The 13182-nt window shown below is 38.2% G+C and overlaps 1 protein-coding gene across 7 annotated transcripts in view; it reads left to right on the plus strand.

The window, feature by feature from the left end:
- Positions 1–12316, plus strand: part of MCM8 (minichromosome maintenance 8 homologous recombination repair factor) — a 65909-nt gene extending 53593 nt beyond the window's left edge. For 5 of the 7 annotated variants that reach the window (XM_004383079.2, XM_023737549.1, XM_023737552.1 and 2 more), the window contains 5 exons: positions 1793–2009; positions 2297–2506; positions 3797–3873; positions 6298–6487; positions 7208–7319. In XM_004383079.2, coding sequence (XP_004383136.1) covers positions 1793–2009; positions 2297–2506; positions 3797–3873; positions 6298–6487; positions 7208–7300 — 787 coding nt within the window. In that variant the 3' untranslated portion in view covers positions 7301–7319. Of the gene's footprint in view, positions 1–1792; positions 2010–2296; positions 2507–3796; positions 3874–4688; positions 6488–7207; positions 7320–9614 lie in introns of those variants that run through there. The other 2 variants (XM_023737548.1, XM_023737550.1) reach the window with 2 other exon arrangements.
- The last annotated feature ends 866 nt before the right edge of the window (positions 12317–13182 follow it).

Consider the following 13182-nt stretch of genomic DNA (forward strand, 5'->3'; position numbering starts at 1 on the left):
TCCATAGGAGAAAGATGTGGCAGTCTGCTTCCATAAAGATTTACAGCCTTGGAAACCCTATGGGGCAGTTCTACTGTGTCCTATAGGGTCACTATAAGTTGGAATCTACTCGATGGCAATGGGTTATCACAATTTTAAATGTACATTCCTTTTGTCAGCCATTCTATTTTTAGGAATCCTACTCATAGAAATAGTGACAAAGAGCACAAAGATATATTTATACAGTGGGTACTGCAGCATTGTTCATCACTGTTGTCTTAGTCACCTAGTGCTGCTGTAACAAAAATACCACAAGTGGGTGGCTTTAAAGAACAAAAACTTTTCGTCTCACAGTTTTGGAGGCTATAAGTCCAAATCAGGGCATCAGCTCTAGAGGAGGATCTTTCCTTGTTGGTAGCCCTGGGTGTTCCTTGGCGTTCCTTGGCTTGTAGATGGTTCCTTGGCTTGTAGATGGTTCCTCACGTGGTCTCTTCTCCTACGTGTCTCTCCCTGTCTGTTTTCCATTTTTATAAGACACCACTCCGAAGGGATTAGATTTAGAACCCACTGTATGCTGGTATGACCTCACTAACATAACAAATGAAAACTCCTATTTACAAATAGGGTTATATTTACAGGTACAGGGGTTAGGACTACAACATAACTTTTGGGGGAGGGACACAATTCAATTCATAACCGTCAAAAATTTGGAATAACTTAAAATCCCCATTAATAGGGAAAGTGGTTTAACTATAGTAGACTATGCAGATGAAAGTAGCAGTTACAAGAATAACTAGGTTTTTATGTACTGATAGGGGAAGATGTCTGCTTTACTTTTAAGTGAAAAGAGAACATACATACTTGTAAATGTGGTATAATCCCACTTTTTTCAAAAACGTTTATATCTATGCATGCATGCTTTGTCTTCTAATTTGTTCTGTATGAGTTGGACAGAAAATATATGGAAAGGGGGAAGTAAATTCAAGTGATGCAAAATTGAGAAAAAGATAAAGGAATGTCTCAAATGAAAAATCAGAACATTAAGTCTAGTGGGGAAAAAAACTTAATTTCCTAATGTTTAATAACCTATACTTTTATGTAGAAAGTCTTTGATGCGTAGTAAAATCCATTAATTGTACTTTGAGATTCTGTACCACCACAACCAAAAAAGTCGAGTCTATTTAGTAGTTTTTCATGGTAAAATGACAAAATGCTAATATTGGAAAGATCAGAAAGATCCTATTGAACAGGGATCCGGGGACTTGGACTCTGGGTTTTACTGGTACCACTGTAATGACTAAGATGACTAAGTAGAACACAGCATTTTTATTACAATGACTAACAAACATATAAATGTCCTTTTAAGAAACAGTGGACTTTTTACTTTGAAATAGGACACAGGCACTTTGAGAGACTCATTGTTTTAGAGATAAAAGATATAAATAAAAGATTGACAACTACTTGACTAGATATACCACCTGGCATCCTAGCTTAAAAATTAAGTGATCCTCAGTCATTTGAAGCTAACTGTCACATAGTGATTATAGAACATAAAGCAGAATTCAGTGGTTTTGAGGGTGTGAGAAAGGGCCATGTCCTCTACCTACCAAAGGTAGTTTAAGATGTGTGCACATGTTGAAGGGGCTGTGTGGCCTGGTAGCTCTCTGGAGTGGGCAGGTGTATTGAATCCAAAAGCTATTTCTTTCTTTTACGTAAAGCTTGATTTCTTAAGTTCTACTTGGAACGTGAGTATAGTTTTCTATTGTTTGTTTTGATTCCAATCATTGTTTTTTCTTTCTTTCATGCCTCTTAGAATGGGGAGTGCCCTGTTATCCAGATTTGACTTGGTCTTTATTCTGTTAGACACTCCCAATGAGGATCATGATCACTTACTCTCTGAACATGTGATTGCAATAAGAGCTGGAAAGCAGAGAGCTGTCAGCAGTGCCACAGTAGCTCGTTATAGTCAAGATTCAAATACTTCTGTACTTGACGTGGTTTCTGATAAACCTTTATCAGAAAGACTAAAGGTATAAATATTTCTTCTTAATCATTTGGCTCAGTTCTGTTTAAATGTCAGAGTTCAGTGTGTTGCTTATGGTAGAGTATTAATGTATAAACTTTAATAGCACAATCTTTTATGAGACTAGGGTTTATGTAAACTTTGTTTGAAACAAAGACTGAGAGCTAAAATTGTAATATCTAGTTTATTTGGTAATTCTTTTAGAGTTTTATATTTATATAAACTGTTCTTTTAGGAAGAATACTTTATTTGCTATGTATCCTTGTAATCTTGGGGTTTTGTATCATGCTTTAGGTGGCTCCTGGAGAAACAACAGATCCCATTCCCCACCAGCTATTGAGAAAATACATTGGCTATGCCCGGCAGTATGTCTATCCAAGGTTATCCACAGATGCTGCTCAAGTTCTTCAGGATTTTTACCTGGAGCTCCGGAAACAGAGCCAGCGGTTAAACAGCTCACCGATAACTACTAGGCAGCTAGAATCTCTGATTCGTCTAACAGAGGTTTGTTTAAGCTTATGCTTTTTTGGCTTCAACAAAGGTGGTAGAAGAGGCAGTATGATTTCTCTTTTGAACAGCCTTCTGCATAATTGACTTGATTTCTCATCCTGCTAAGTTACTGTGTGCTATAGAGTTGATTCTAACTCATACGGACCCTGTATGACAGAGTAGAACTGCCCCATAGGGTTTCCCAGGCTTTAATCTTTACGGGAGCAGATTACCAGGTCTTTTCACCCTCATAGCCGCTGGTGGGTTCGAACTGCTGACCTTTTGGTGAGCAGCCGAGTGCTTAACCATTGTGCCGTGAGGGCTCCTTTTTCCTACTAAGAGACATTAGAAATGAATGGATAATAGTTTCTTAAAAGATTCAATTATATATAACATATTGATCAGATCAAGTATAGCCACTTCTTTCTAGGCATGGGATCAGTTACTTGCCATGCACCTTATTTTATTTTTTTTTAATGAAATTTATGAGACTCTTGGAGTGTTTGACAAGTGGTTGGGATAACTAAGGATTCTGGGATTCAAAATTGAGTATATGGGACCATGAATGTGTAAATTATTTTGAGTATCTGATTTGATACCTGACAGGTCTGTAGGAACAGTGTCTGTTTTTCTAGCCGCAACAACATCTTTTCACAGCTGTGGAATGCTTAGAGAAGTCTGCTAATTAAAATTAACTGGGTTCCAACTTTGGGCTTTTTACTCTTAAATTTTGATTAACTTACCTTTGTCATTTTAACAAATTGTTTTGGCATACATTCTTGAGCATGAGGCAAGGAAAAATCAAGTGTATTTCATAATCAAATTTTCTGAAATCAGCACTTTCAGAAAGACATGTTCCCACTCACCCAGTGTCGAGTCAGTTCCGACTCACAGCCATCCTGTAGGACAGAGTAGAACTGCCCCATAGGCTTTCTAAGGCTATAAATCTTTACAGAAGCAGGCTGCCACATCTTTCTCCCACGGAGCAGCTGGTAGGTTCAAACTGCCACCCTTTCAGTTAGCAGCTGAGCACTTTAAGTACTGTGCCACCAGGGCTCCTGAAAGACATGTTAGTGGATAAAAATTGGTTTTAATCCATATTTTAAGTTACTGATCATTTTCATGCTCAAGTTTTTGGATGATTTTTAAAAATTTCTTTTTCAGATTACAACCTCCCCTCAAAAAGTCAGTTTTTGTGTAAGATGAATAAATAAAATAAGCTTAGGCATACCATACCTGTTCAAACAATGGTAAATATATTTATCTTTTGTTATCTGCCATAACTAAAAATGTTTTCTTTCAAAGGCACGAGCAAGGTTGGAATTGAGAGAGCAAGCAACTAAAGAAGATGCTGAGGATATAGTTGAAATTATGAAATATAGGTAAGATTAAATTTTAAAATACTGCCGTGAATGAAATACCAATTTTATTCCCATCTCAAATTACATATTTAATTAGGGCAAGCAAAACTATTTTATTTAGCCTACTAAAAAAAAAGCCAGACTTGTTGCTGTTGAGTTGATTTCAACTCATAGATCACCATTAGGACATAGAGATTTCCTCCTTTTTTATAGCTATAGAGTATTCCATTGTGTAGATGTACCATACCTGTTGTTGTCGAGTCAATTCCAACTCATGGCAACCCTATAGGACAGAGTAGAACTGCCCCATAGGGTTTCCAAGGAGTAGCTGGTGGATTCAGACTGCCCGCCTTTTGGTTATCAGCTGAGTTCTTAGTCACTGCACCACCAGGGCTCCATAAGATACTTCATATTTGGATGGAGTCCCTGGGTGGTGAAAGGTTGGAGGTTCAGGTATACTCAGAGGCACCTTGGATCTTCTGAAAAATCAGCCATTGAAAACGTTTTGGAGAACAGTTCTTTGAATAGGTTAATACATTCGTGTGCTTCAAAATCCAAAGTTCTAAAGCTTACTATGGGAAAAAGTTTTCCCCCTACCCTGTTTCTAGCTACTCAGTTCTCCCCTCTACATGGCAACAAATATTATCAGTTGTGTTGACTTTTCAGATGTAAAAAACACATGGCAAGCAAATATGTAACCATATATCCTTTTTCTCCCTTTGCAGACAAATGGTAGGGTACCATACACAGTATTCTGTATCTTGCTTTATTTACTTAAAATCCATCTTGGCTGTCATTCCATCAGTGCCTAAAGAGCTTCCTTTTCTTTTTCACAGCTGACGACTATTGCACTATATGGATGCATCATAATTTAGAAGTTAACTCTTTTTTAATACGTCCTCCCAGCAATTAAAATATAAATCTGTTAAGAGTCTACTTTTCCAAGGCCAAAAAACATTAATTTAAAGATGAAATTATTTGTACCGTATTCAGTTAAGTAATTTTTATTTCTTCAAAGGTAGATGGATTTTTCCCCCCTAATAGCTGCTATTCTGGGGCTTGCTTGGGGTCAGAATCAGGTGGCTTTGCCCAGTTGCCCCTCTTTGGCTCTTGGTAAAAGTGGTGGCACATAGCCGGAAGAGCATAGGCTTTAGAGCCCAACCTGGAGCTGCCACGACAAGTTACACCCTGCTTCTCAGTCTCCTCCTATGTGAAACACAACAAAGAGTTGTGCTGAAACATCATGAAATGATGCTGTATAACGTGACAATAATATGGTTTGACACATTCATCTGCACTTAGTAAACACTATGATCAATAGTGCTAGCCTTGATAATATTATTGAGATGAGCCTGAGCAGATCCCCTTTTCATCTGACTCATACCACAGACTGAAGGCTTCAAAAATTTCAAAAAAAAAATCCCAGATCCCAGATCAGGAGTTTCCAAAATTATCCTTTCCAACAGGTTAATTTCTAGGGTCTAGTCCTCAATGCTCTTCATCCCAATTGTCCAGTAGCTCTGGTGACTTTTAGACTCTAGGCTAGTCCCTTTCTCCCTTTCCTCATAGAGAGAGACTTTACCTAGTTGTCTCTTGGTCCCCAGGTTGGTACCAGCCTATCCTTGGAGGCTTCTCTGTTTCCTCTTCTGCCTCTAGAAGCATGTTGTATGGGTAGAACGGCAGCCATGCTACCTCCTGAAGGTCTGAGCACTAGCCTGCAGCTTCTTGCTTCCTGCTCTGTAAGGCAGCCTATGGAAGAATTTTTCTTCTTAAAATTCAATGTGTCAGAGTTTGTCTGCAACATTGAGATTACGTTTGCTTTGAAAGCTTTAAAGACTCAAATTAACAGCTCTTAATTCTTTATCGGGAGGAGCCCTGGTGGTGCAGTGGTTAAGCACTCACTGCTAACCAAAAGGTTGGTGGTTTGAACCTACCAGCTGCTCCAAGGGAGAAAGATGTGGCAGTCTGTTTCCGTAAAGATTACAGCCTTGGAAACCCTTCGGGGCAGTTGTACTCTGTCATATAGAGTCCCTGTGAGTCAGAATCTTTATTGCTGGCTCCAGAGCAACTGCCTCATAATGAGTAAAATTATTGACACCTAATGCCTACTGACATTTCAAACAATCCCTGACATATTACCTTCTATGTTTAAATATCCTATTGGTTGATCTGGCATCACTATGTGCTTGAACTGTCAATTTTAAATTTTACACGATTCAGTATTAGGGTTTAAGGGGGCTTGTAGCTTTTATTTGCCCTTCTCCCCAAACAGTCCATACCATAGTGAATTTCATAGTAGCCACTCAATAAATACATGTCTAAGGCTTTGCTAAGTGAACCTCATGGCTTCTTCCAACTTTTTCTTCTTATAACCTAGAGGCCCAGGACAAAAATTTCTGTAGCCATGCCACACTGGGTAACTGTTTTTCTCCCCTTCTCATTAAGCATGCTAGGAACTTATTCTGATGAATTTGGGAACCTAGATTTTGAGCGCTCACAGCACGGTTCTGGAATGAGCAACAGGTCAACAGCAAAAAGATTTATTTCTGCTCTCAACAACATTGCTGAAAGAACTTACAATAATTTATTTCAATTTCATCAACTTCGACAGATTGCCAAAGAGCTAAACATTCAGGTATGATAAACTAGATGCTTATTAATAAATCGTTTCTGTAATAATTTCAGGAGTTTCTTATTAATGTATAGTTGATCTTTTAAATATCAAAAGGTTTGGATTAAAAGAATAGCATAGGCTTATTTTCTCTGGGAGTATTTCATAATACAAGCTAGTTTATTTAAGCTATGAAATCAGCTGCTCAGAGTCTTTAAAAAACAGTTTTTATTAAGATTTATACCTACCTTTTTTCAAAAAGTTTTTCAGCTTCTTGATAATTAGGGGAAAACCTTGTAGTGGAACTCAGTCTCCAATCTTTTCTGGTAATCCCTTGTGGGCAAGTCACTTTAACAACCTTGAACCTGTTACCTTATCTGTTTAAAGGACTTGATTCCACTTGCTCTACCTACTTCCTAGTTTTAATAAAAACCAGTGTAATAGCACTTTAAACACACAAATCAGTTTATATGGAAAATTACCCAATTAATTTAAGAAACTAGTCTAAATTTTGTTTTAAAGCTAAGCTAAAACAAATATAAAACTCAGCATACTAGAGTTTTTGTTGTTTAATTAGCTTGGCATAGAATCCAAAGCTCAAATGTAGGCGGTTTTCTCTGAAAGAAGTGTGAATAATTCTTTTTTCCCAAGAAACTTGACAGGTGTTAACGTTGGAGAGATTAATTTTAAAAATCATATTCTGGTATATTACTTAATGGGGTAACTTTTGATGTTTTCTTCCAGGTTGTTGACTTTGAAAACTTTGTTGGATCACTAAACGACCAGGGTTACCTCTTGAAAAAAGGCCCGAAGGTTTACCAGCTTCAGACTACATAAAAGGATTTTACCAGGTCAGGGCCTCCTGGGTTTATTAGCAATTTAAGCCATTTCAATAATAATAGGCAAAAAAATACTGTTCTAAGAAAATGACATTCCAAATATAATGTCATAGCAAAAAATGTTAGATATGGTAAACTACTTTAAGAAATGGTAAAGTCGTGTTAATTTTTTATAACTTCTCTAAAATGCTAAAAATAAATTATTTTTTTACATTATCTTATCTAAATGATATAACTTATTTATAGTTATATTTTTGAACTGTATTCATTTTTATAAATCTTCCTTAGTTTTGCATATCAAATATCCATTTGGGTAAACATTCAGAAAGTTACATTTTAATGTATAAATAGTTCCAACACAAAAATAGGATTACCTTTCAGAAATAAATTGAAACCAACTTTCATTTGTAAAAAATGGAAATATTTTATATTGACATATTCAGCTTAACATCTTAGCTACTGAACTTTTCTTAACATCTTAAATTTAGATAGCTCTCATGTACTTAAATTATATTACCAAAGTTAAAACATGTACCTATTTGAATCATTAAATACTTGTGTATGGCTTATCCTAAAACCTAGCAGTCTCTGTTCTACTCTTCCACACTCCCTAATTTTTTGCTCAGTTTCAAATGTTCTTCTGTTTAACTCTGTTTTTTCCAAAGAACATGCTAGTACTGCTAATTCTTGAATTTTCAGTTTAAACATTGTCTATTAACTTCCTACTATAGAAACTGAGAATGTTGTTCTCTTAAATCCCTCTACATAAATATTTACATACCTCATTTCTTCCCACTTTAGTTATATATCATAATTTTTAGTTAAATCTATATTTAGCTTTTATATTATTAAGACTAATGAGTATTAGTCTTTTCCTTTCTTGTACAACTTTTTGTTTTCCCTAGAGTTAATAATTGCCTTGTTTTTTCCAACTGCTTAGCTTTCTACATATCTACCACTAATTTGACCTTGATGCTCCACTGTAAATGTAAATCTCCCCTTAGAACATGTAGACACATCAAGAAGTCTTTCCTGGGATTCTCTGACCTGCTCTAGTCTGAACTACACAGCTGTCATCCTGGCACTTCTCATTGTTTCATCCCTGCTTCCTGGCTCTTGTGTCTTCCTCTTTCTTCATGTACTCCCTCCTTTTGGTAGAACCCATCTTCTAGCAGCATCCTGACAAAAAATACAGGCAGTCTCCAGGTTACGAACGTCTGACTTGTGGCCATCTTGTACTTGCCCTTTAATGTTACGTAAATCTGCCCTCACTTTGAAACAACCGAACCAACCCCTACTCACAACAAATTCTTCATCACAATCACCTTCACTTGCTGCACATGCAGCTTTTCAATCATTGAAAAGTCTTTGAGCCTTTTCTTGCACTAACCCACCGAAAAACACACTGCTATAGAGTCAATTCTGACTTACAGTGACCCCATAGGGTTTCCAAAGCTGTAAATCTCTATGGAAGCAGACTGCCACTTCTTTCTCCCATGGAGCAGCTGGTGGTTTCAAACTGCTGACCTTTTGGTTGGCAATCAGTCGCTTTAACCACTGCACCACTAGGTCTCCTTTTTGCACTGAAGTAGGCTAAATAAGAACTGTACGCACCTGTTACGACTTACCTACAAATTTGACTTAAAGACACAATTAGGAACGGATTTCATTTGTAACCCGAGGACTACCTGTAAATTCTGCGCTCACCCTGGATTAATAGTTTAGGCATAGAATTGTAGTTAGGAAATTGTTTTCATTCAGGATTTTAGATACTGCTCTGTTGTTTTTTAGTTTCCAGTTCTGCTGTTTAGAAATCCAAATCATTCTGATTCCATTCTTGGTATGTGACCTTTTTTCACTCTTGGAAAGCTGTAAGGATCTTCCTTTTTCCCATGGAGTTCAGAAATTGTAGTGTATAATAATTCTATGTCCTTCTTGTTTCTCAGGCCAAAAATGTTGGCGTTATCTTTACCTCTTCTTTTGCTTACATCCGCATCAATCCATCGACAAGTCCTGTCAGCACTATCTTCAAAATATATCCAATATCTGACTTCTTTTCATTACTTCCAGTGCCACCATTCTGGTCTAAATGACCATCTCTTGTCTAGCTTTACAAGGACAAGGCCTTTGCTTTATTCACGGTTGTTGCCCTAGCAGGTAGAACAGAGTTGGACACAATTTAAAAATATTAATAACAATAAGAGCTGTTATTCTGTGCTGATGACTATTCTGAGTGCTTTATACCCATTTAATCCTTAAAACAATCCTATGAGGCAGATAACATATTGAATGGTGATTATTCCACTTTACAGATGGGAACCCAGAATGTAAGCAACTTGTCTAAGAACTTAGAAAAAGAACAAAAGAGAGAAGAGTTTCCACTAAGAAGATGGAGGCATTCCTCCCCCCTCCCCCGCTTCTCGGAAATTACCCAAAGGCAACAAGGAGACTGAGGAACAAACACAGATAGCTGATCTTCTTATGTGGACTAGGAAACAGCAGAAGCCTTAACCCATGTTAGGAACAGCTAGCTGCCAAAAGCTGTCAGGATGGCACAGGCAGCCTTGCCTGAGGGAGGAAGCAGAGATGATGCTTGTGGCCGAAGATCTCAGAAGGAAACAACAAAGTATATCTCTCAAAATGTACTTTGCACACCTATTGAAGCAAAAACTAAAATCTCATGCTTCCAATAGTATGAATATGGTATACAGGTTCTCTGAACTTTGAGTTCAAGAAGTAAAGGAGGAAAGGTTAAATGAGAAGTCACACAGATAAACCACCTAAAAGGAAAAAAAAAAAAAACTCAGGCTGGCGGCAGAATTCTCCAGCAACATGCATCACTAAAACAATGGAGCAATGCCTATAAAATTTTTAAAGGAAGAATTTTATGCCCCGGGTATTTCAGTCAGGTTTCTTAGTTGCAAATCAGGAGTCAACAAACTTTTTTCCTGTAATGGACCAAACAGTAAATATTTTAGGCTTTGTGGGCCAGATGGCCTCTGTCACAGCTAAATTCTGCCATTTTACAGCTCCACTTAAGCTGGGAAAGGATTTCTGCTCAGAAGGCACAACTTCAAGCATACATTGTGTGGATTAGCCAAACAGTCAGGCTTTATATGAGATAAGATTGGAGGATTGGCGAAATCAATTAGATCATGCCACACCTATGCTTATCTTACTCAGAATAAAAGCAAAAATACTCAAAATGGCTTACAATGCTGCTTGTTCATACTCTGACCTTAACTCTTACTGCTCTCCTTCCCCTCACTCTGCTTCAGTCCCACCGGTTTCCTTACTAGGCCTTGAACATGCCAAGCACACTTGTACCTCCAGGCCTTTGCACATGCTGTCCCTTCTGTCTGCTATGGTCTTACACCAGGGAGCCACATGTCAGCTCCTTTGGGTCATTACTCAAATGTCACCTTGTTGAGGTCTTCCCTGGACGTTATGTTTAAAACTGCACTCCTGATGCTGTCTTTCTTCCCTGTTTGGTTTCCATAGCAGTCAACAAATCTAACATACGTAGTTTATTCATCTTGTTCATGTCTGTTTTCTCATTCCCACTACAATATAAGCTCCTTGGGGACAGAAATATTATACTTTTTTTTTTACTGTTAAATTCCCTTTTCCTGTAACAGTGCCTGACATGTGACAGGTACTCAGCAAGTATTTGTTGAATGAAAGGCAGTTTGGGGAAGAGGCATGTGAGTGAACTTTTCAGAATATGCTGTGTGAGAATATCTGTGTCAGTGTGAATGCTTACCAAAAGGAGCTTCACAATTAAATGGATGTGACCTTTTCCACGGATGTCAGCCAGCCTTTCTCCAGCCACTCCAGCCCTTGCTCACTGAGTTCATGAACAAAGTGACCGTGGGGGCAAGGGTGGTTGTTATGCATGTGCTCAAGAACACAAACTTTCCTCACCAAGGCTGACTTAGACGCTTGCCATTGCTGAGTATCTAGCTTGCCTTGCCAGCAGAGCAATCCATCCTGAGACAACACAGCACCATACTTAAGGAAGACCAGCTTGCCACTTGGTGGCAGATCAATTACATTGGGCTTTGAGGGGGCAGCAGTTTGTTCTCACTGGAATAGATGCTTATTTTGGATATGTATTTGTTTCCCTTTCTGCCTTTGCTTCTTTCAGCAATGCCATCTGTGAACTTACTGACCTTATTTACCATCATGATATCCCACATATTACTTTTGACCAAGGAAGTCATTGTATAACCAAAGAAGTAAAGCAGTGTGTTGAAGTTCATGTGCTACTGTTTTACCACGTACCCCATCATCTAGATGCATCTGGCCATATGGAACACTGCCATGGACTATTGAACAGTCAGTTATGGTGTCAGCTAGATAATACCTTGCATGTCTGTTTGACTGTCCTACAGGATGTATTCTCTGAACCAGTGACCATTTATCTGGTACTGTTTCTTCCCTAATAAGAACACATGAGTCCAGTAGCCAAGGTGTGAGAGAAACGTGTCATTGTTACTCGTAATGGCCCATTCATTAAATTTTTGCTTTGTATCGCTATACATTTGGGTTTTACTGATTAAAGGTCTTAGTATCCAAAGAAGCAATGGTTCCTTTCAGCTGGAGGTTGAGGCTGCTACCTAAACATTTTGGACTCTTACGCCTATGAACTAGAAAACAAAAAGCATTCCTGGCTTGGTCAGTGGGTTCGCTCCTAATCATGAGGGGGAAACTGGGTCACTGCTATAAATAGAGGCATTAAGGAACATTTCTAGAATCTAAGGAATCCTCTAATATATAGATCCAGTGGGAAAAGGTAATGAAAGACTATAGGCAGGACCATGAAGGGCTTAGACACTTAAGGAATGAAGCTTTGAGTTACCCTGCAGGTAAAGAATCCAGGTCAGCTGAGATGCTGACTGAGCAAAAAAGCAATAAGGAATAGGAAACAGAAGAAGATAACTCTAATAACTAGGACATCATGACCAGTTACAGAAGCAAAGCCTGTATTTATACATTAACCAATTTGCCTCCCTCCCCCACCCCCATCCCCACTTTCCTCTGTTATTTTAAACAAAATGTACTGGTAGTAATCAACTTTATAATTTAGTCCTTAGGACAGAAGTTATCCAGGTGAATGCAACTTAACCAGAAAAGGAATAAACATGGCCCAGTGATTAACGGATCTTTATATTTAATCTTCTGTAAAGGAGAGAAATTTGGTTCTGGCTTTCACATGTTATAGTTGCTATTGTACAGAAGTTTAAGAATGGGTATAATTATGTGTGTGGATATTGACTAGCCAAAGAGGGGATGGTAGATAGAGTGATTTGACATTCAACATCCATTTTATCCTCCTAGTGTGTCCTCCTATAATGCAAGGCTGGAAAGCTAAAAACTACATTTCCCAAATCCCTTTGCAGCTAGAGTTCCAGGGGCGAATGGGATCCACCGATTAGATGTCCTTGTGTGAAATTTGGAAGGTGGAGTTGAGGAGAGCATCATCTTCTTGCTTGTTTTCTGGTGGCCCACATGGTTGAGACATTTCTCTGTAGCAGCACTCTAGCTGGTGTTAAAAGGCACGTATAGTCTGATGATGGCCCTGATTCTCTACCTTTCTCATTGTTGTGAGGTAGCAGCTCCCCTGGCAAGCCAGACCTGCAGTGTTTTTCTGGGAGTCAATTTTGCAGACCCAGCATGGAACTGCTCCTTCAGCCCTTCCAACAATACTTCACACCCAAGTTCCTGTTTTACATACCTTCTTTTTAATGTGGCTGGAGTGGTTTGTGTTTCCTACAACTAAACCCAGACTGATACACCTTTATCCAAAACTACATATTACATACTATTTAATTTAAAGTTGTGGAGGTAACCATCAGAAGAACAAGAAATAAAATTATA

This window comes from Trichechus manatus, unplaced genomic scaffold, assembly GCF_000243295.1.
Source record: "Trichechus manatus latirostris isolate Lorelei unplaced genomic scaffold, TriManLat1.0 scaffold00104, whole genome shotgun sequence".
Classification (NCBI taxonomy): domain Eukaryota; kingdom Metazoa; phylum Chordata; class Mammalia; order Sirenia; family Trichechidae; genus Trichechus; species Trichechus manatus.